The sequence below is a fragment of the Limanda limanda genome, chromosome 17, assembly GCF_963576545.1.
Source record: "Limanda limanda chromosome 17, fLimLim1.1, whole genome shotgun sequence".
Lineage (NCBI taxonomy): Eukaryota > Metazoa > Chordata > Actinopteri > Pleuronectiformes > Pleuronectidae > Limanda > Limanda limanda.
This window is the reverse complement of record NC_083652.1, coordinates 4,563,402-4,584,810: the sequence shown is the minus strand read 5'-3', so window position 1 is coordinate 4,584,810 and position 21,409 is coordinate 4,563,402. Positions and strand designations below refer to the sequence as shown.

General features: G+C 43.8%; 1 protein-coding gene across 1 annotated transcript; it reads left to right on the top strand.

Annotated features, from left to right (window-relative positions):
* The first annotated feature begins 231 nt into the window (after positions 1–231).
* LOC133023397 (polycomb protein suz12-B-like) lies at positions 232–15,061 on the top strand. Its single transcript, XM_061090422.1, has 16 exons — positions 232–950; positions 1,618–1,664; positions 1,797–1,861; positions 5,402–5,470; positions 5,853–5,902; positions 6,015–6,100; positions 6,203–6,449; positions 7,293–7,395; positions 7,482–7,587; positions 8,055–8,229; positions 8,363–8,451; positions 9,676–9,819; positions 10,224–10,381; positions 10,496–10,694; positions 11,037–11,116; positions 12,257–15,061. The coding sequence occupies exons 1-16, from the start codon at positions 761–763 to the stop codon at positions 12,789–12,791; spliced, it is 2,343 nt and encodes a 780-aa protein (XP_060946405.1). The 5' UTR covers positions 232–760; the 3' UTR covers positions 12,792–15,061.
* The last annotated feature ends 6,348 nt before the right edge of the window (positions 15,062–21,409 follow it).

Here is a 21,409-nt window from a genome sequence, read left to right as displayed (position 1 = left end):
AAAATAAAAGCTCTCAACTGAGTAAAATTAAGTTTCCCCAAGTGTAGAGTTAAATATTTGGATGTTAACATAAACGTGTGTTAGTGAGATTTCTAATAACACGTTTATTACACCAAAAATTTGTCGAACGCGCAGTTGACAATTTTAGGTTCTTATCAGGATATATTTTGAAAATATAAACCGGATAGCGTCCGTGGTGTTTTATGCTACTTTCCACCACAGCTATCCCAACTTGCAAACAGGCGCCCGGCAAGAAGTACTGTGAGGTCTGGTGAAACGATGGCGTCTAAACCACAGGGAACGTGCTTTATTTCTGCCTTTAATCAGTCGTCGATTAGCGGCAGCTTTCGTTGAGTTAATTGGGGAAGTCACAGTGTCGGAGAATGCTAACCGGTTAGCCCGGCGTCGTTGCTAGCTGGCTAAGGAAGTTAGCCAGTTAGCTAGCAAGCCGCGTCAGCTTGCCGGAGGCTGTTCTCTTGTTTCGCGCATTTCACGCCTGTGGACGGAGCTTTGCAACTTTCAAAAGATCACCGAAAGGAAAACCTCGGATTGTGTCTTCACTCATTTCTAATGTGATTCAGTGAAAGTTCCGTCGTCTTGTTTAGAAATGAGGAGTCCACACAGTTTCTCCTGAGCGGCTGGTTGTCTGCCAGCGCTGCTCTTTTGTTTTGACAAAGGAGAAGGAACTGAGTTTCTTTCCCACATCAGGTGGGAGTAAAGTTTCTTTGGCCGCTTTTTTATTTGGGTATTTGTCGCGACGATGGCTCCACACAAGCAGAGCTCCTCAGGTGGGAGCCACACGTTGGGCTGCGGTGCCGGAGGAAAAGCCAACGGGTTCCACCAGGCATCGTCCTCCTCCGCCTCCTCCTCCTCCGCGGTGGTCGCAGCCAAGAAGTCCAACATGCAACAGATCCAAGCCGACCACGAGTTGTTCCTGCAGGCCTTCGAGAGTGAGTGCCTGCTGTCATCGAGCTGCATGTTAGAAAGACATCTGTGTTAGAAGTTTAATTCAAGGTTACAGGAAGCTGTGGGCGGCAAGGTGAGGACTTGCGAAGCTGGATGACTTCACATTCAGTCCTGTTGCACCTGATTCCAACCACGTTACTATGAATTACACGTGTTGTGGTGCTGTCATGCTTGAGTTCCCATGTCACACAAAGTGCAGCTGCCATGTTGTGTCATTGGGTTCATATTTCAATCCAAGGAAAGTTTTTTTATTTTAACTCATGCAGATAATTACATTATTCTAATCTGTGTGTTGCTGCCGTTTAACCACGTAAAATAGTGTTCTGTTCTATCTGATTGTTTAAAATATCAATTTATGTAGTTAATGTAATCAAACAATGGACTTAAACACAAACTGTTGCCTTCACCCACAATTTAAATTAGGAAAAGAAACAAGTCAAGTCTCACATTTGAGAAGATTTAAGCAGAAACTACAATTTTGATTAACTTATAAACAACGTTTTCATTCATCAGATGGATGATTGCTTAAGCACTAAGTGCACTCAGGTTATCAGGTTTCTGCTTGTTTAAAACTCAACATGTTCATCTAAAGTGATCCATTAATCATAAAGGAAAGTCTTGTGCTGATGGTGCAACTATATTTCTTTACAGAACCAACTCAGATCTACAGGTTCCTCCGCACGAGGAACTTAATCGCTGTGAGTTGCCTTTTTTTGAAACTCCTCACATGATTAGCTGGATCATTTGAAATATGAGGAAATGTTTGTATCTTTTGACACGTTCAAGCAATAACACATTTATTTGTTTTATCTCTCGCTGTTACATTTCAGCCCATATTCTTGCACAGGACTCTCACCTACATGTCCCACAGAAACTCAAGGAATAATGGCAAAAGGTAAAAAATCACCTTCTGCTTGTATCCAGTCATAACTGTTTTCCACATGCTTTTGTTTGTTGTGAACTTGCAGGGTCATGGCTTGACTCACTTCTTGTGCCTCTTTATGGTTTTTTGGTTTTCTGTTTAAAGTTGAATTGAAGTAGTTTGACTCGTAGAAAGCAGGTCAACTGTTACCGTGAGTGAAAGTACACCGACATGTCGTCTGTTGTAGGTGGGGAAAGGCTGGATATGTTAAAGCTGAGATAGGAGAGACGTTTTCAGTTTGGCTGCTTTGCATACAGGCTCTTCACAAAAGAAAAAGATCTTGCTGATGCACACAGGGCTGCTTGTATTTCACTTTGCGCTAAGTGGGCGGTGTGTTTAAAGACAGAGGGCCTTCTCTTATGTCAATTTAAAGAGCTGGAGGTTATGTGCTAACTTCATCAAAAATGCTGACGACTAATATTTCGCAGCCGTTATTGAAAAACAAGTATGTGCATGTTGATACAGTGTTCTTTAACAAATGTGTAGGTGTTACAACATTTTCAGAAAAACAAGTTATTGAAATCACTATTATAATTCCATTCTTAGAACTGGTCACAAAACTCAAATGTAGTTGACACTGGCATCCACAGATTTCCTATGTTAATCTGATAAATGTTATCGAGCTGATCAATTATTTATGTCTTTCAAAAACCAGAATTATATGCAGAAGTAATATTTATAGATTGAATGAAAGGTCAAAAAACATTTAAAAAGAAAGAAAAGGACATAGATATATTGTAAGATAGTTTGTTTATTTATTTAAATTCTTTATAATCATTATCTACATCTGAAATACTACAATACTGTGTATCAGCTCATCTCTTTTTTTCATTTCTTTTATTTGGAAATGCGTTCATCAGACAGGGGCTTTTCTTATCTGTGAGGCAGTAGATTCTGTTCATGGCTCAGGCCTCGGTTGGGGACTAAAAATGGCCGCCGTCAGAAGGTGTTCTGTCTGATTTTGAAGTAGATGTGAATGCGTGAACCAGATGACGACGACAGGCTGCTGCTGCTGCTGCTCCTGTCAGTTTCATTTGGTGCTGCACTCGTGCAGCCTTGGTCACATGAAACATAGCTTGTGATTTGAGACACTTCACAGTTATAAAGTGTTCACAGAGCATGAATAAAATGAAAAACATAAACTGAGAGAAAAGAGGCTGTGTTCATGTAAGGCATTCTGCACAGAGGTGGTTATTTAGTGTGTTTCCGGACAAGGTTTTTGTCTCCTTAAAACATTCTGTGATGTAAATCACGGTATACAGTCAAAATTTTTGCACTACCGTTGTTTCTTTTATATTGTCTTTGAAAGTGTTTTTTCGTCGCCTACACAACCTGTCTTCAAGTGTTTTTATGTAACTGCAATAAAAAGACTTAGAAGGCAGCTGAAGGGTAAATGCAGGTCTTAAAGGCCTGAAAAGCACTGATTTCAGTTTACTTAAATAAGGTCCGATATGGTATTAAAAGATCTTGAATTCCATTTCAAAGGCCTTTCATATTTTTGGTAACCGGCTATTTGCAGTTATGTATGTTACTTAAAAGAAATATTTAAAACTGTGAAATAAATATCAACAAATCCATACTTCTTTGTTGAGTAGAATTACTCGAAGCATAAAAGTACTAATTTGGAAGTGAATAATGTCTGGATTTGAACTTGTAGAAAAGCAATGGAGACATTGGCATTGATGTACACAGTAATGTAGGAGGACTGGGAGAAGGCGATGTGGTTGATGATGTGCGTTGGTAGATGTTGTTTTGTGGCATTGCAGTTAAAATAAAGCTTTATTTATTGGTCTAAATCAGTGGAATGAATGTGGAGGCTGAACTGTTTTTAATCCTGTCTGATGTCGGTCTGAATCCGACTTCAAGGTTCCTTGCAGCCTTCCAGGTGTTTTCAGTTACTCTGGCTCATTAGACTTCTCTGTAGGTTGACGTGGTACAGAACTTGGATTTATGTGCGGTCACTAAACCCTGTGTACTAATGGCTGCAATTTGAGCCAAGAGGCTGCGTTTTAATTTCACTTCAGCACACAGACCAGCACATGTGCTCCTGCCAGCGTGAATTCACAGCTTGTTTATGGCTAACTAAATTTCACATCTACCAACCTGTCAAACAAGTACAGACCATAGACGTAGCACACAGTCTATGGTTAAGACTAATAAATGCAGATCTCATGGATTGTCATGGTCAGATCCAAATGTAAAATGTTTTGTCTCCTCCAACACTTAAGACAAAGCTAATAAAAGTAAACCACAGCGGGTCTATTGGTTGGTTCCACTTTGTATCAGGCCACTTTTAATGGAGTCTGAGCAGCAAACATTCGGCTCAGAAAACATAGAAATGATAAAAAATATGAATTAAAACATACAGACATGTGTAGACCACTTAAAGCTGTTCTGTCTAATCAGCAGCAGAAAACCTGACATTAAAAAGGTAATTCTCACATTTGAGATCAAGAACCATAATTTTTCAGATTTATGGTCCTAGGGATGTTTTCACAAATGTGTGATCACCTAAATTGTACCAATTGTTGTTTTCTTTACCCTGGAATGGGTCCATTATATTTAAATATTTTATTTTTACATCGGGAGCGGGTCCTCTACGGTGGCCGCCATGTTTTTTACAATCATTCAAACCGGACAAGCTAAACACCTTTTTGAGACCTATGGCAACTTAAGGCCTGCGCATGCTTCTGCAACGGCGTCTGCGGCTTTCACTCAGTTGTGACGCAGAACTCGTTGTCATTCATGGTTTTCCAAGCGTTGCGCGTGTTGCACAAAGAAGAGCCGTTTATTTACATTGCCACGGCGGCTCCTCATAGCCTTTTTCTGGCGGACAAATCCGCTGGTCAGTGACGGGTTATACTAGTGGTCATAGTTTCGGATCTCTTCTGCCAAGTGCTCTTCTATTTGGTCCATATTCGTTCTTCTAAATCTTCCGTGGTTTCGGGCATGAACCGGAAATGCGACTCCGGAAATGATGTAGTTAGCAGACCAATCACAGCCTTGCCGGCTACATGACGCTTGCGGAGCTTTGCCGTTTAGTAAGAAGGAATACATAAGAACGTAAGGGGCCCGAAAGGGCTCTTACGCTTCCGGGCCCCTGAAAACGCAGAAGCATGCGCCGGCCTTTAAAGGTGCCACAGGTTGTGGTGAGGGGTATTCAGCTGCAACATGCAACTTCAACACTAGATGTCACTAAACTCTACACACTGAACCATTGATTATTGATATTAATACATTTTATATATATATATATATTTTTTTTTTCAATGAGGTTATTGACTTGCGAGTCTCATGTTTGGAATAGAGCTGACCTGAAAGTGACCATTAAAAGCCCAGATATGGCTTAAACGTGTTTGTTTGTGGACTGACTATCTCCAGAAGAAGTACACGCTCTGACCTCACACTGGAATTGCCTCACTCTGTGTAATGACCTGTTGATCTGCCTGCGGGGCAGTAGGGGGTGCTTGCTGTGCTGTTTTGGTTGCTAACTGCTGCTCCTTGTCTGCACAGGAAAAGCTCCAAAGTGGACAATCTGCTGTTTAAAGTGGAGAAGATGAGGGGAGAGCTAGAGACTCACAGGTAAACACTCAGTCCTGTTGTTGTTTTTTTACTCTTAATATGTGTAACAATTAGTTTTTTCACTAAGTAAAATTATTAATATATTTAAATAATCAAATAAATGTGAATTTTGTTTCCCCATCTAATCCAAAGACCAAATGTTTTCATCTTTGTTTGCTTTTTTTATATGCTCAACTAAAGAAAGAATTGATCTCTGTCCACACTTAAACACCTGAAAACATGTCACATGACCATTCATGTACACTGGTCATGTAACGTGAACAGAAAGCGTGTTACCTACTCTGCAGTTGGTTGCTTGGTTGCAGAAAATACATTGAATGAGGAATACTATGAACGTCACATGTTTAAGATACTAAGGAATACCTTTCTGTTTTTCCAACAGCTTGGCCTCTAACCTGCAGCTCACCTTCACTGGTTTCTTTCATAAAGCTGGTAAGTTTGTCCTTATCAGCTGCCGTCCTTTTTGCTTCTTTAGATGAAGTTTCTCCTCTGAGTCAATGCGACTAACAGTCTCCTGTCCTGTATTGTGTTGCATTGTTTTCAGGGAAACCATCTCAGGACTGTGAGAATGAGCAGAACTCTGTGTCGCTGGAGGTGCTGCTGGTCAAAGTGTGTCACAAAAAGAGGAAGGTGTGTGTTATGATGTTCTGCTTCATCAACACTGACTTTTATCCTTTTATGCATTGTTGTCAGTGAAACAGATCGGACATTTCTTCTCCCCCTTCACTCCAGGATGTGAGCTGTCCAGTGAAGCAGGTCCCCACAGGGAAGAAGCAGGTTCCCCTGAACCCGGACACAGGCGCTGGAGTCCAGGCCAAGCCGAGCCCCATCCCCTCCCTGCTGGTCCCCAGCAGCGAGTTTGAACCCAGCAACTCTCACATGGTCAAATCTTACTCGTTACTGTTCAGAGTGTCACGGCCCGGATTCCCCCGAACACAAGTCAACGGCCTGACCAACGGAGAGAGTCACCACAACAGAGGTCAGAAGAGTTTTAAAAACAATAATATTAGTAATACCAAAGCCCACCAAGCTGATTACTGACAGGATCGGATCTTTTTGATAACAAATTTGTTATTTAATTGTATGATCTTTTGTGTTTGGTGTCATGTTTTTCCATCCTGGAAGAACAATCCCTTCTCTTCTTGAGGTTTCTTCCGTTTTCCTCCATTTAAAGTTTTTATTTTTATCTTTTTTTGTTCCCTTATTTGAATCAAGACTTAAATAAGTTAATATTACGTTCTACCTTAAATAATGCTGTAATACGTCGGAACAGTCTATTGCGATAACTGTACAAACAAAATGGCCATTTTTATTTATTGGCAGAAGATTGAGAGGTAGATGCTCCTAGAACAGATATCAATTAATCTGATTTCTAGTCCTTCCTTTAAGCCCCTGAAAAACATAGAGGAATGTGTTTCCTGTTAGTTTTAAGAAGGGCTGCACAAGTGATATGCCATAACCTTGTTGAATATATCTTGTGATAAATAAACATAAACAGTCCCTGGTTGCGGCCGCAGAGACGACAGACAGCTCGACATACCGAGGGAGAAGGCGCAGCTCCACTGCGTCGCCTATAGTCTTAATGTGGAATCTTTTCATACATGTTTGGGCCGTTATATATTTTGTTTTTTTGTTTTTAGCGGCTCTGTCAGTAATTTACTTCCCATCTCTGAGTCTCTCTCATTTCCGCTGTGCCAACCGCGTCAAACCATACTGTGCGCGCCCCGACATCTCCCCCCAGCATCTTTATACCAGCTCCTACTATCATCTGCGATGCTGGTGTGATGGAGCAGAGCTTCATGACATTATGTGACTGTTTCAGATTTTACAGAGGAAGTGGTGAACAGGAAGAGGAGGAGCTCCTCTCTCAGGGAGGAGGGAGAAGCCACATTTGTGGCTCAGATGACCGTCTTTGATAAAAACAGGTGAAACACACACACAAGCTGTTCTGACACACAGGCAAGCGTGTTGTTATTTTCTCTGTGTGTAATTGATGTATTCTTGTGTGCAGACGTCTGCAGTTGTTAGACGGAGAGTATGAGGTGTCGATGCAGGAGATGGAGGAGTGTCCTGTCAGTAACAAGAGGGCAACCTGGGAAACCATCCTTGATGGAAAGGTTTGTGTGTATGACAGTGAAATTTGTACAAAGTACAAAAAAAGCTCTGCTCTTAAGATAACGCCACATCAAATTCAACTGGGAATAATAATAATAATTCATATGGCAAGTTTTTAATCCCAAGTTTCAAAGTGATTCGCTCATAGCAGCAAATTCTGAAATCATTAGATTTTATTAAAATAAATAAAACACGGTAAATATTGTCAAAAAATGTGGTATTGGTATAATGAATTGTTATGGTCTGCATGTAATTCTCCTGTAGCGGCTTGTGCTCTGTGATTAGCTACAGTATCCTCCACCCTTAGTCTGGTGGAATGAAAAACATTTCAGAAGTTGATTAAACAAAAAATTGTTTAATCTGTTTTTCACCTTCGGACAGTAGACATGATTTATGTGATGCCTCTAAAAAAAAATCTAATCTGGTTAATGATTTAATGAATTTAAAACTGCTGTGTTTCTCTTTGCAGCGTCTGCCTCCATTTGAGAGTTTTTCCCAGGGTCCCACGCTGCAGTTCACCCTGCGTTGGACCAGTGACTCCTCTGATCGCTCTACTGCACCTGTGGCTAAACCTCTGGCCACCCGCAACTCTGAGACCAACCAGGACACCAGACCCAGCACGCTGAGAGCAACGCAGACACTGGGTGAGCATGTCGCAGAAACACTAGAATTTAAATATGATAACTAACCAAGCTTTTTCAGTAGATAGTTGGTCATTAGTAAAGTTGATTCGTTTATTTAAATGTTTTGATCCCGTTTCTCTCCTCTCTGCTGCAGCTCTAAAAGAATCGATCAACACTGATGTACAAAGTAGAAGAGAACAAATCTCAGCAGAGCCCAGACAGAAACTACGCATCTTCTACCAGGTCAGTCTCTCTCAGCACGTACTTTTCCCCAATCCCATTTCACCCCTTAGCCCTTCCCCTTTGTTTTTCCACGTTCATGTGTAGGCTGTCCCAATACATGTTGAGACGGACAGGTAGGGCTTTAAAGGCGCGAAACTGAGATTTTTCTTTGCATGATAATCCCGCATTTTTACATATCAGAAGAGGCAAGATAACGAAAACAAGGGGTAAGGGTTGGGCCAGGGGTGAAATGGGATTGGGCCTATGTATTTGACCTTAGCACAGATTGAATACACATTTGTATCATCAAGTATACATCTCTGAAACTAGTTAGAAGAGAGCTACAGGTTGTGGAAGAGAAAGGTCAGCTTTTGTTAGAAATCAGCCAGTCCGTTCATCCGACCAGGTCTGAAAGCAGAAGTGTTTGTAGTTGTTCAAAACGGCCACAAACAGAAGCTGCAAGTAAAAACTGGCATTGTATGGTCAGGTGAGATGTGATAATATAGGGGCCTAATAGTGCCCTCTGAGGCTGATGAACTTGTTTCTTGTTTGAAAAAGCATTCACCCTAATTTGATTTCTGCAAAGTTATGTGAAATTTTCTTTACGTCCAGCCTACTTAAAGAAATATATAATTATAATAAGTTATATCATGTTTAGTTATGAATCTGTTCATCTAAACCTGACTAGTAGCTTAGTGTGAGATACATTGTACTCATGTATTGTTATCTGATAATAACTGACAGATAATCAATATCACGCTTTAGCTATGTCCCAATTCATGGGCCACCTCCTTTCGGAGGATGTGGGCTGATTTGGACATGGCCAATTACAGCCTACATAAAATATAACAGTCGACAATTACAATTATCGTAGCTGAAGAAACAAAGTTCATCATCTTCAGAGGAAGATATCACAATGTCTTAATAAACCACTCAACATGTGACATTGCTCGTATGTCTGGACAATATTTCCCCTCCATTTGCCTTTGTTAGCTCCTTGTATGTTGGTAAGGTGTAAGACTGAGAAATAAAAGATACTTAATTCTTTATATGGTGAACATAGTGGAATGTTTTTGTTTTTTTCCTGTTGAATTCATCCCATCTTGGAGTGATTTTCTTAACATTAGCATCTTAGCGTTGCTCTCTGCTCGAGTTTCAATCAAGAGAAAAACAGCAGAGCTCAAACTTGACAGATCTGTGTCAGTTTGTACTGCTTCACATTCACCTCATTGATTTTTAATCCAGTTCCAGTACAATAACAACACTCAGCAGCAGACGGAGGCCAGAGACGACCTCCACTGTCCCTGGTGTACGCTCAACTGCAGGAAGCTCTACAGTCTGATCAAACACCTAAAACTGTCCCACTCCCGCTTCATCTTCAACTATGTGGTGAGATGCACAGGGACTGTCACTGTGCAGAAAGAATAATAACATAAAACATATCTTGCTAAATTTAGTACGATTAAGTTAAACTACAGGTTAAAAAAGTAGCTCTGTAGGAGTGTTCAGACGTGTTTCATTTGTGATTGATTGACGACAATAGACCAGAACAGATGAAATGTACTCAAAGTAAAACGTAAATGTCTTATTTTACAGATCGTGATTGTCTTACTGATCAGGAAAAAAATGAAATTTTTCTGAAAGCTACAGAATTGAACATTGGTTATTAGGAAGTAGTTTTCAGTTTTTCAATACTTTGGTCATGTTTTATCACCAACAACTGGAGATGTGTATACAAACTCTTTATGCATTTAGAAACTAACTGTATTTTTCTTATCTGTGATATTTTACAGCCACATCCTAAAGGTGCAAAGATTGAAGTCTCCATCAACGAGGGTTATGATGGTTCCTACGCAGGAAATCCTCAGGACATCCACAACCAGCCAGGCTTTGCCTTCAGCAGGAATGGCCCTGTCAAGAGGACCGTCGTCACCCACGTGGTCGTCTGCAGGTGCTGCTGGTTTTCTGACCGAAATATTTACTTAAAAGTTTTGTTGTTTAGGTTTTATTTCCCACAAACAGTACTGCTACCAACCTAATGTCCTTTTTTCTGTCCTCTGTCCAGACCCAAGAGGACGAAGCCAAGTCTGTCTGAGTTTCTTGAGTCTGAGGACGGCGATCAAGAGCAGCAGAGGTCGCACATCAGCGGACACAACCGCCTCTACTTCCACAGTGACAGCTGTGTGCCTATGCGGCCTGGTGAGATGGAGGTGGACAGTGAGGACGAGAAGGACCCCGACTGGCTCAAAGAGAAAACCGTTAAGGTCGGTTCCAGAGGGCCATAAATTGGGATTTTCGAGGAGAAACTACAAGATGTTTCTTCAGTGCAAAGTCGCTACAGTGGAAAACGTGACATTGGGATTTTTAATTTACTATGTATGAGCTATATTCAACTAATGCATCCTTCACATTACACCATTGCCAAATCTGCATTAGTTGCAGACTAAGGTCCAATCTACTCATGATGATGAGTAGATTTCACACAGGCTCAATATCAGTGACAACTACGGCCAATCTGAGTGGACTTTGAGTGTAGTGATTGTTAATATCGTCTGCGGTGTCTAAAAACGTTTTTAAAGTCTTGACTTCCCTGCTCTCACCTGCAGCAAATCGACGAGTTCACAGACGTCAACGAAGGCGAGAAGGAGATCATGAAGCTGTGGAACCTGTACGCCATGAAGCGTGGGTGAGTACAATGGAGGGATGAGGTCCAGGAGCATATTAACTTAAATCAAACCTCCATCAAATCAAGTTGAATCTTTTTTGTTTTAACATTCAAAATTTGCAAGTAACCAAAAGCTAAAACAGTTTCAACTCTAAAGATTCAGGATTTTCTAAACAATCAGGAACCACAAACAAAACTGAGCCGAGCTTATAGTTTCACTGCTGCAAAACCTCTGGGGCCTCATTTATAAAAACAGTGTGTAGAATTCATACGAAAATGGCATCCTCAAATAAAGATTCAGATTTATAAAACCCTGCGCATGCTCACCTGAAGGCAATGTTCCCTTTATAAATCTCACTCCACCTGGAATCTTTTGTACGTGGATCTGCACCATACTCCACCCTCTACATGACCAAATTAAACAATAAATGGTCAATGCAAAGTACCTCATGAATATTTAATTATCCTGCTGGCTCAAGTAATGAGCAGAGGAAGAGCAACTTCCTGATGCTGACATTATGGTGTTTGTTAGTGATTTGGAGGTGAAGAAACACAGATTGTGATGTCATTAATAAAACTAAATAAACTGATAAGCTGCTGCTGTTAATACAGTGAATGAGAGTGAGCATTATAGAAAGAACGGAGCCTGAAGTAAAATAAATCTAATTCAAAGGTGGAGGCAAAAAAATTATATATTAATTGTTAATGGAAGTTTGAAAGTGAATAGTTCCTCTTAATTTATTGTGAGTGATCTCCCGTGCGCCTGATGGCACAGTCACGTTCACTGCAGCGATTTAACACACTCATACTTGATGATACACACACAGTGTTAGAAGACATTAAAAACTATTATGACTCTGCTGTTTATTATTATCTGAAAGTAATAAGTTGTTTTTCAGAATCAGTTCACCTCCTCTCGTCTGCATCGTCTTTGTCCCGTTTCCAAAATGCTTGTAGGCATTGATCAGGGTTAGAGTGGAATTTTTTTTTTAAATCCCAACGTTTGCGTGAAAACACACAACGGTTATAAATGAGGCCCCTGGTCTTTCTCCGTCATGTTTCTTTAAATCGCCGTCTTATATTTGCCTTTTAAAGTTTTACATTAATCAGAAAAGAGGATTGTTTTAGCCGTCACACTAACTCTTTTCTTTGCCCTTACAGCTTCATTGCAGATAACCAGATGAACAAGGCCACTCTAGTGTTCGCCAAGCAACACGGCGCCCACATCGTCAAACACAACCTCAGTCGCAACTTCCTGCTGCACCTGGTCAGCATGCACGACTTCAACCTGGTCACCACACTGACCATTGACCAGGCCATGGCAGGACTCCGCCTCCTCCAGAGTCAGGCAACTCAGAGTGACAAAGACGAGGAGGAGGAGGAGGAAGAAGAGGAGGACTGGGAGACAGCTGTGGAGTCCCAGCCAGAGCTGGATCCTGAACTAGACCCCTCCGAGTATAAACCCTGTAGTGAAGAGAAGGGCAACCACGGGGGTCGGGGGAAGCAGGAGGAAGAGAAGCAGGAGCAGGTGGACGAGAAGCAGGAGGAAGAGAAGCAGGAGGAAGAGAAGCAGGAGGAAGAGAAGCAGAAGGATGAGAAGCAGGAGGACGAGGAGCAGGAGGACGAGAAGCAGGAGAAAGAGAAGCAGGGGGACGAGGAGCAGGAGAATGAGGAGCAGATGGAAGAAGAGCAGTGACAGACAGGATGTGAAACAGATCCAAAACAGGACATGGATTTGAAAAACTGATGCTACAAACCAGAATCAAGAAAAGGCGACGGACAAAAAAACAAACAGGTGTTAAAACACTCAATTCACTGCAGGGTTCGTATTTTCATCAGAAATGAGACAAACTTTTTATTACAAAAGTCGTTTGTTTTTCTCAGTTTTTACACATTTAAACAGGAGAAACCCTTCGAGCTCAATACTCATGGAAGTGAAGGATTCAGTCCACCAGGTAAACAAATGAATCAAGCTCAGCCTCGAGTCTTGATTTGTAGCAACAGATTTAATAGAAATAAAGCATGCAGGTGATCTAGATTTTTTCTAATTGTCAACAAATGCCACCAAAAATAACAAAACAACAAAGTGTTAATTCTCAACGCTTTCCAACTTCTCCGTCTGTAGCTCTCATCTCAAAACACACTGGTTTGTCCGTAACACAAATCTTAAATATCAAACAAAGCAGTTTTTTTAATGGGAGGAAATAGTGCATTTGTTTAGGACTATTCTCAGTGATGGATTCATACAAAATTTGTTGCTCAATTGAGTATTTGAGGCAGCAGGTCGATGTGTGTGTGACTCAAATGGTATTTGATTCACACACTTATTTGCAGGAGACAGTCATTTTTTGTTTGGATCATTTAGGGATTTGTTGACGATAAGAAAATGTAAGAATGAGACGAGCCGACATGTTTTTTCTGTTGGTATAGTTTATTTTTCAATGTTCAAAACAAACTATAATTGAAAAGTGGATGATCCGAGGCAGAGAAGAGCCAATCGCTGACCTTCCAGAACATAAACTGTAAACAAAGATGGACGGTGCTTCTCAACTTCCTCCTGTCAAACAAAAATGAAGCCAAGAGATCTTGGATACTGATGCCACCATCTTATGCTGGTGACTTCATTTGGAGCCAGAGCAGGAGTGATCATGGAGTGAGCCGCACCATCAAGGTCCTGCGATACACCTACCAAACCAATCACCTCTTTTTCATTTCATCACTTGAAACCAAACTTATCAGAAACATGAACACTTGAACAACCGTCAGTGTGATAAGAACTAGATAAAATGACAGAAACTTTGTTAAATGGGTACTTCATTTTGTTTTGTTTGATCCTTGTCCCATCTGCTAATATGGATAAGGCTGTATTTATGTACTATCCTGCAGCCAACCACAAGGAGGAAAGGGAGACTCTTTGGCTTCACTTTCTGGAGCTTGTCATGTTGTCCATCTTGATTTATAGTCTCACCTGCAGAACCCTGAAACATCGACTGGAGATGATTTTAAACCAGTCATTTCTCAACTGGGGTTTGGTTTATTTTCCTCGTTGAAGCACCTGCCCACTTCACCTGTTATGTACATAAGACTTTGTGTATCTATATGTAATAAATTAGCTTTTGAATATGGATGTTCAGAAACCTGAACACCATGCAGGAGTATTTGTTAGCTTCTTAGTTTACAGACCAAAGGGGATTAATTTGCTACAGATTTCCTCGTTCCTGTTTCGCGTCTTATGTGAAAATGAAAAACACGATTTCTGCGAAGCAGACTCAGGCTGAATCATCCGACAGCATGTCACTGCCTCAAATGCTCTGACGGAACAAGCACCCGGTGCAAATGCTGGTGCTGCCTTATAGTTTTAAGTTTTACTGCTCAGTTTTGATCGCAGTATGAGCATCCAGATGTGACCAGCTGTTGGGAACTGGCACTACTGCAGACATATTTTCAAGTTTGATGGGAACAGTTGATTTTATGTGTAACTCATGTTTCAGTGCCGCTCTTTAAAAGCTTTACATCAGTCAGACGTCGGACGGTGACTGACCCAGCGAGCAGAAAACTGGTTTATTACGTGACAGTTCTGAGTGTCGTTCGGAGCACTTTTTCTTTTATCAGTTTGCTGTTCATTTTAAAGTACGTTTTTTCCCCCACATGAGACCAGCAGCATTTTGCACAGTACAAGAAGAGCCATGTCAAGAAAACAAGACTTTTCTTTAACAATAATGTAAAACTAGCTGAGTCAAAATGGTTGTTTATTAAAAAGAATAATTTTGTACAATTTCCAGAAATATGGTCCATTTCTTTCAACAACCTCATTTACCACATGTACAAAACACATTTAGGCCATTAACTGCAGCTTGTACCAGGTTATCTAACACAGTACTGACCTAACAAAGCAGAAATATTAGAATACCAAAAATCACACGGATTTGTCTTAACTTCTGTCGAATTAAAGTTTTATTTTGAAAATTGGTTGGTATTTTTTCTGCCTGGTCTCGCAGCAACAACAGTTCATCGTGTGAGGAGCATCAAACTATGTTCATCCTTATTACCTCGGCCAAGGATGGTATGTTTTTGCATGTGATTATTTGATTGCATGATTACACAAAAACTACTGGACAGAATACCACAAAGCTTGGTGGAGGAATGCAGTAGGGATCAGGGAAGAACTTTGATATGGATCCAGATCAGGGGGCGGATCCAACATTTTTTTTCCACTTTCTTAAACATGTGTAACATTTTTCACAGATTTTTATAGAATAATTAATGGATCTTGATGAGTAAACAGGTGTGTTTAGGGGGTATTTATGAGTGGGTTAAAGCTGGTGCAATTTGATAGAGGTATGAGCTCTACTGAGTAATATTCTAGTTTATATTCTTATTCGTGCTTATTTCAAAAAGGTAATAAGTCAGACTATGTCTCCCAGCGATGATCATATTAACAGCTTGACGAGGTAAACATTTCTCTGATTGGCCAAGAGGCCAGGTGAGTCGCACTGCTTTGTACCTGTGTACAAGAAAATCGTAAGTTATGACCATAACTATGGATCTATGAGACCGACCGATGACCGTCACCACGGTCTTAACACGAATGATGTCCTCATCTCCCTATCCTCGAGACCAAATATCAACAATGTCACGTGAGTGACCTTAAGGGGGCTGGGCTCACCGCCCATAAAGCTCCCCGGTGAGCGCGGCCGCCTCCTCCTTGTCTGAACGCCTCAGCCCGTTCTGAGTGACAAAAGAGGGTGACGGTCATCGGTCGGTCTCATAGATCCATAGTTATGGTCATAACTTACGATCTATTTCGACCTCCCTCAGACCGTCACCACGGTCTTAACACGGATGACTAGTATCATCAGGGTCGCGAAGAACGGAGGACTCTACCGCCTCACATCCTCGCCCAGCAGCTGAGAGCAGCACTGCGGAAGCCATTGGTGTGGGGGAAGCCACATTGACCCTGTAGAATCTAGAGAATGTGCAGGGAGCACTCCATGTTGCTGCTGCACATATTTCTGAAAGAGGGACCCCCTTTAAAGCAGCCCAGGAAGTGGCCATACCCCTGGTGGAATGAGCTACCAAGGAATCTGGGACTGGTATGTTCTGTCCAGAATAGGCCTCAGCGATAGTATTAACGATCCAATGGGACAAACACTGTTTAGACACAGGGTGGCCGACTTTCTTACCCCCAAAACAGACAAATAACTGAGAGTATGAGCCCCTCAGAGACTTTGTGCGTGCAATATAAGCCTTCAGTGCCCTTACTGGGCACAACATAGGCAGGCCGGCTTCTTCCTGTAGTAGAGCCGGATCAGGTTGAAAAGTGCTGATCTCGATCACCTGATTTACCGTCTGATGGTTTATGACCTTAGGCAAAAACGAGGGGTTTGGCCACAGAGACACACCTGAGTCACCTGCCCTCCATCTTAGACAATCGTCACTTATTGACAGAGCATGCAATTCACTCACCCTTTTGGCAGAGCATATAGCCAGGAGGAAAGCTGTTTTGTAAGATAGAGACTTAAGGCTGGATTGCCCTATGGGTTCAAAGGGAGACTGCATCAGGGACCGTAATACCAAGGGGAGTTGCCACGATGGAGCCCTGGGAGCCCTGCTTGGTCGCAGGCGGTGTGCTCCCTTAATGAACTGAGACACTAGAGGGTGTCTACCAACTGTAACATCTCCCACTGTCTCATGGAAGAAAGAGATTGCGGCAGTGTATACCTTAATGGTGCTAGGTGCCCTGTTAGAGTCCAAAAGTGACTGAAGGAAACGGAGAATCAGCTCAATAGGACAAGCGGCTGGATTTTCCTGTCTGTTGCGACACCATGTAGAAAACACACTCCATTTATGGCCATAGTTAGCCCGAGTGGAGGGAGCCCGGGCATTGTCTATGGTCCTCAGGACAGCCTCATCTAACCTTTGAGAGAGGTACTGAGAAGGGGCCAAGCCCAAAGCTGCAGGATGTCTGATCTGGGGTGCCATATCTGAGCTTCTGCCTGTGAGAGGAGGTCTGCCCTGACTGGCAGGGCCCATGGTTGACCGTGAACCAGGCGAAGGAGCGTTGGGAACCAATGCCTCCCTGGCCACCTGGGGGCTATTAACAGCACCTCGTAGTGGCCCGAGGCAACCCGGTTGAGTACCTGGGGAATCAGAGGGAATGGAGGAAAAGCGTACAACAACCCTTCCGGCCATTCTTGAGATAGTGCATCTAGGCCTAGGGGACCTCCCTGGTTTTCCAGAGAGAACCACATCCTGCAGTGGGTTGTCTCTGCTGATGCGAATAGATCGGCCTGAGCCGTGCCAAACCGACTCCATAGGAGGGATACAACCTCTGGATGAAGTCTCCATTCTCCTGGGAGAGGACCAGTCCTGGACAAGAGGTCTGCTGCTCGATTTACAATCCCTGGGATAAAGATTGCTTTGAGTGAAGCCAGATGCTGAAAAGCCCAAAACAGAAGTTTCTGTGCCACCTGGAGGCAACGCAGGGACCTTGTGCCTCCCTGGTGATTTATATGATACACAGTTGAAGTGCTGTCTGTCCTTATCAAGACATGCCTGCCCTGGATGGAGGAAAGGAGAGCCTTCAGAGCAAGGTGAACCGCTCTCAACTCCAGAACATTGATGTGTTCGCCACCCCAAGGGGGTATCCACGGGCCACGCACCATTCTGCCTTCCCAGACTGCTCCCCAACCTGTGAGGGAAGCATCTGTCGTCACCACTGTCCTCCTCGAGGGAATGTTCCCAAGGGGGACTCCTTGGAGCAAGAGCACCCGGTCTGCCCATGGGCGTAAGGCTTGGAGACATGTGCGTGTCACACGAAGTTTCACGTGTCTGTCCAGCTTCGGGTCGAGCTTGAAGGCATTCAGCCACCTCTGAATTGGCCTGGCCCTGAGGAGGCCCAGAGGAACAACAGCTGCTGCGGCTGAAATCATCCCCAGCATCCTCTGAAAGCTGATAAATTGTAGCTGCCTGCCGAGACGGAATCGTTTCCGGAAGACTAGAATCTTCCCCACCCTCTGAGATGTGAGGGATGCAGACATTGTAAGGGAATTCAAGCAAAGTCCCAGAAAAATCACCTGCTGCCTTGGCTCGAGGTTGCTTTTCGTCACATTTACCTTGAAACCCAAGGACCGTACATGCGACAACACCCTCTGGGTATCCTCTACAACTTGGCCAAGAGATGGAGCACAAATCAGCCAGTCGTCCAGGTAGGGAAGGATTTTTACTCCTGACAACTGGAGAGGAGACAAGGCCGCCCCAACCACTCTGGTGAACACCCTTGGTGAGAGGGAAAGGCCAAATGGCAGGACCTTGAACTGATAGGCTTGCCCCTGGAATGCAAACCGAAGAAAAGGTCTGTGGTTTGGACAGATGGGCACATGGAAGTACGCGTCTTCCAGGTCTATCGAGGTGAACCACTCTCCTCTTTCGATAGATTCTAAGATCTGACCCGTGGTCAGCATCTTGAAAGGAAGTACCTTTATGAAGGCGTTTAATCGCCTTAGGTCCAAGATGGGACGTATTCCGCCATCTTTTTTCGGCACGAGGAAATACGTGGAGTAGAAGCCAGTGAGCTGTTCGTCTGGATCTACTTTCATAATTGCATCCTTCTGCAGAAGGGTTACAATTTCCTGTGCCAGGATTTGAGCCTGGACTGGGTCCGTGACAATCGTCATGCGGATCCTGGAGTAAGGGGGGGGCCGCCGCCGAAACTGAATTCTGTACCCCTTTGATACTGTAGCAAGCACCCATGGGTCTGACACAGTTTCTTCCCAGCTGTCCAGGCATAGCCGAGAATGAAGTTCGGCGGGTGTCCCCCCACCCCTAGGCTGTACCGCCCCGAGGTCCTTGACCTCTGGGGGGGCGCCTCCTCTGGGGAGCACCTCTAGTCGAAAAACGGGGATAGAACCCACGTCGACTTTGTGAAGGCTGTTTGGAGTCACCAGAGGCTGTGAATCCTGTAGCCTGTCGCCTGTCATTCACCCATGGCTCCTTACGGGCCCAGGATGATGATCGGTGGGGAGGCTGGGAGCCCCTAAGTTTATACCTGGTAGACGCAGCCCCTCTGAAAGTGCGCTGTACTGACTCTCTGGTACGCCGAGACTGTTCAGCCTTATCTAACACACCCTGGGAGTCAGGATGAAAAACATGTGCCGGCACGACTGGCATATTGGTCAGTTCTTTCCTGATATTCTCGGGAAGAGTTGTCTGTGCCAACCAGATCTGCCTCCGAGCTACCATGGCAGATGACATAGCTGCACCAATGTCCCTTGTTAACTGGGAATGAGTGACCAGGGCAGAGTCTATCAGGCTCATGGTGTCCTGGTCCTCTGGGTTGGCTGTTCTCCTAAGAGCTGCCAATAAAATGGCGAGTGCATTGCCCGAGCGGGCTGCTCGTGTGGCTGCATTATAAGTCCGAGACACCAGTCGGTCTGACTTATCACACTCTTTCAGGGGACAGCGTGGATTGGTGGTTACCCGCTCTGGACCCAGAGATGTTAAGGCTGCCATCTCCCGCTCAACTGGAGGCATATCCCCCATACCTGTTTCAGGAGCATACTGATTCTTAGTCAGTCTCCGGCAACCTGCATTGAACTGAGGTGCCCCACTTGGGATGTTCCATGCTTTCCTGAGCATGTGCAAATAGTCACCAGCCACAGGTACAGTAACTGATTGCTGGGTCTGAGTGATGCCGGCCCAAATCCCATCCATTGGAGCAGGAGCCTCAGTTGGAACATTGAGCCCCACAATTTTTGCCGCACTTGAAACCCTTGAGATGACGTCCATGGGTGAAGGCTCACTTTCACCCATGTTGCTGAGGTTGGACGCCCCCTCACATTGTGTGGATTTAGGCTGTTTTAGCCCAGCAGCACCCTCAGACTGCCCATCACTTTCAAAAAGGGAATTTTGAGCATAGAGAGAGAGAATGTCAGGGTGAACCACATTCTCCTCCTGATAGGAGGGTAACCTGTCCGGGGAGGAGTGCCCATGCCTCGATGCCCTAGCTGTTGTGGCCGGGTACTGGGCCTCAACTCTACCCAACCTGTCTGACAGACTACGTATGGCCGCTAGGATTTGCAGCTGAGTGTCATCATGCTGACCAGCTGGGTTCTGTGAAGGTTTTGGAGCCTGTGTCTCGCTTGAGTCCCGCCTGCGAACAGGGGTGTGCTCATGCCCACGTTTTCGGGGGGCTTTCCTTGAGGTGTGTCCCCTTTCATTTAGTTTGGCTGGTAGAGGCTGCACGGCCCCAGCACGAACAGACTGCTCCACCCATCTGGCTCTTTTAACACGCTCCTCCACAGGCAGTTCCACTGCTGCCACACAGGGGTTCTCAATATCATCCATTAAATGTGCCATGCCCAAACAAGTCGGGCATTCACGGTGGCCATCTCGGGGATCCATGATACCCCGGCAATAATGGCACAAATGTGAGGACATTTCTGTGTTACTTTTGTGATTTAAGAATAAATATATAAACAATAGCGCCCAGCAGCTACGGATAGCTGGTAAAGGGGATCTTATAAACAGGCTAATCACAGCTGGCCAATATCACATAAAACGAAGGAAGGGGTGAAATAACTAATTCACCTGAAAATGCCCACTGTATGCCTGCAATGGCAGAAAACAAGGGGGGTGGGGGGGTGGAGAGAGAACAACATCCCAGCCACTGCGAACAGGGCTTTAAGGGAAACAAAATAGCACCTACAAAGGGTGATAACCAATAACCAACTGTATTTTATACAGGGAACACAGGCAAACAATCCCACCTGCTGCGCACAGAGGTGAAAAGGGGACACTACCTGGCCTCAAACACGGTTTATTTATTCATTTTTGAAAGGCAAATAAACGTGAAAAGGTTGGCTTTAACTCACCTCCACTCACTGTGCGCGAACGCACGAGGGGGAGTTGGAGAAACCCCACTCCCTGCGGACAGCGAGTTACCGGGTGAGGAGGGGGGGGGGCACCCCCGATCCAAATCAGTTTTAAGGGATAGATTATTTATTGATTAAGCTTCCCAACTTTTCTACTCACTCCTGTAAGAGAACAAACTCTGTATGGACACAAACAGCACGAGATAAACAATACTTACCCAAAGCTGTGAACATGAGTAGTTAGTGCCAGGTGCAGCTAATTAAGCTGCCTGAAACAAAGAGCAGAGCTTAACACATGCAGTGTAGCCCTCTGCCTCACTTTTAGAGAAGGAGAAAACCACAAACAATCCTCAGGGACACAAGGCGCCTGCACAAAAGTGTCGGATTGATAAAAGTGGAGTCCCAAAATATCTTACTTACCTGTCGGTCTCGGATGAGGCGA

Excerpts from the sequence above, each read along its gene's own strand:
- LOC133023397 (XM_061090422.1), top strand. The coding sequence starts at position 761 with ATGGCTCCACACAAGCAGAGCTCCTCAGGTGGGAGCCACACGTTGGGC. Across the intron at positions 7,396-7,481 it reads ACCGTCTTTGATAAAAACAG|ACGTCTGCAGTTGTTAGACG; the intron begins GTGAAACACACA and ends TCTTGTGTGCAG. Across the intron at positions 11,117-12,256 it reads CTGTACGCCATGAAGCGTGG|CTTCATTGCAGATAACCAGA; the intron begins GTGAGTACAATG and ends TTGCCCTTACAG.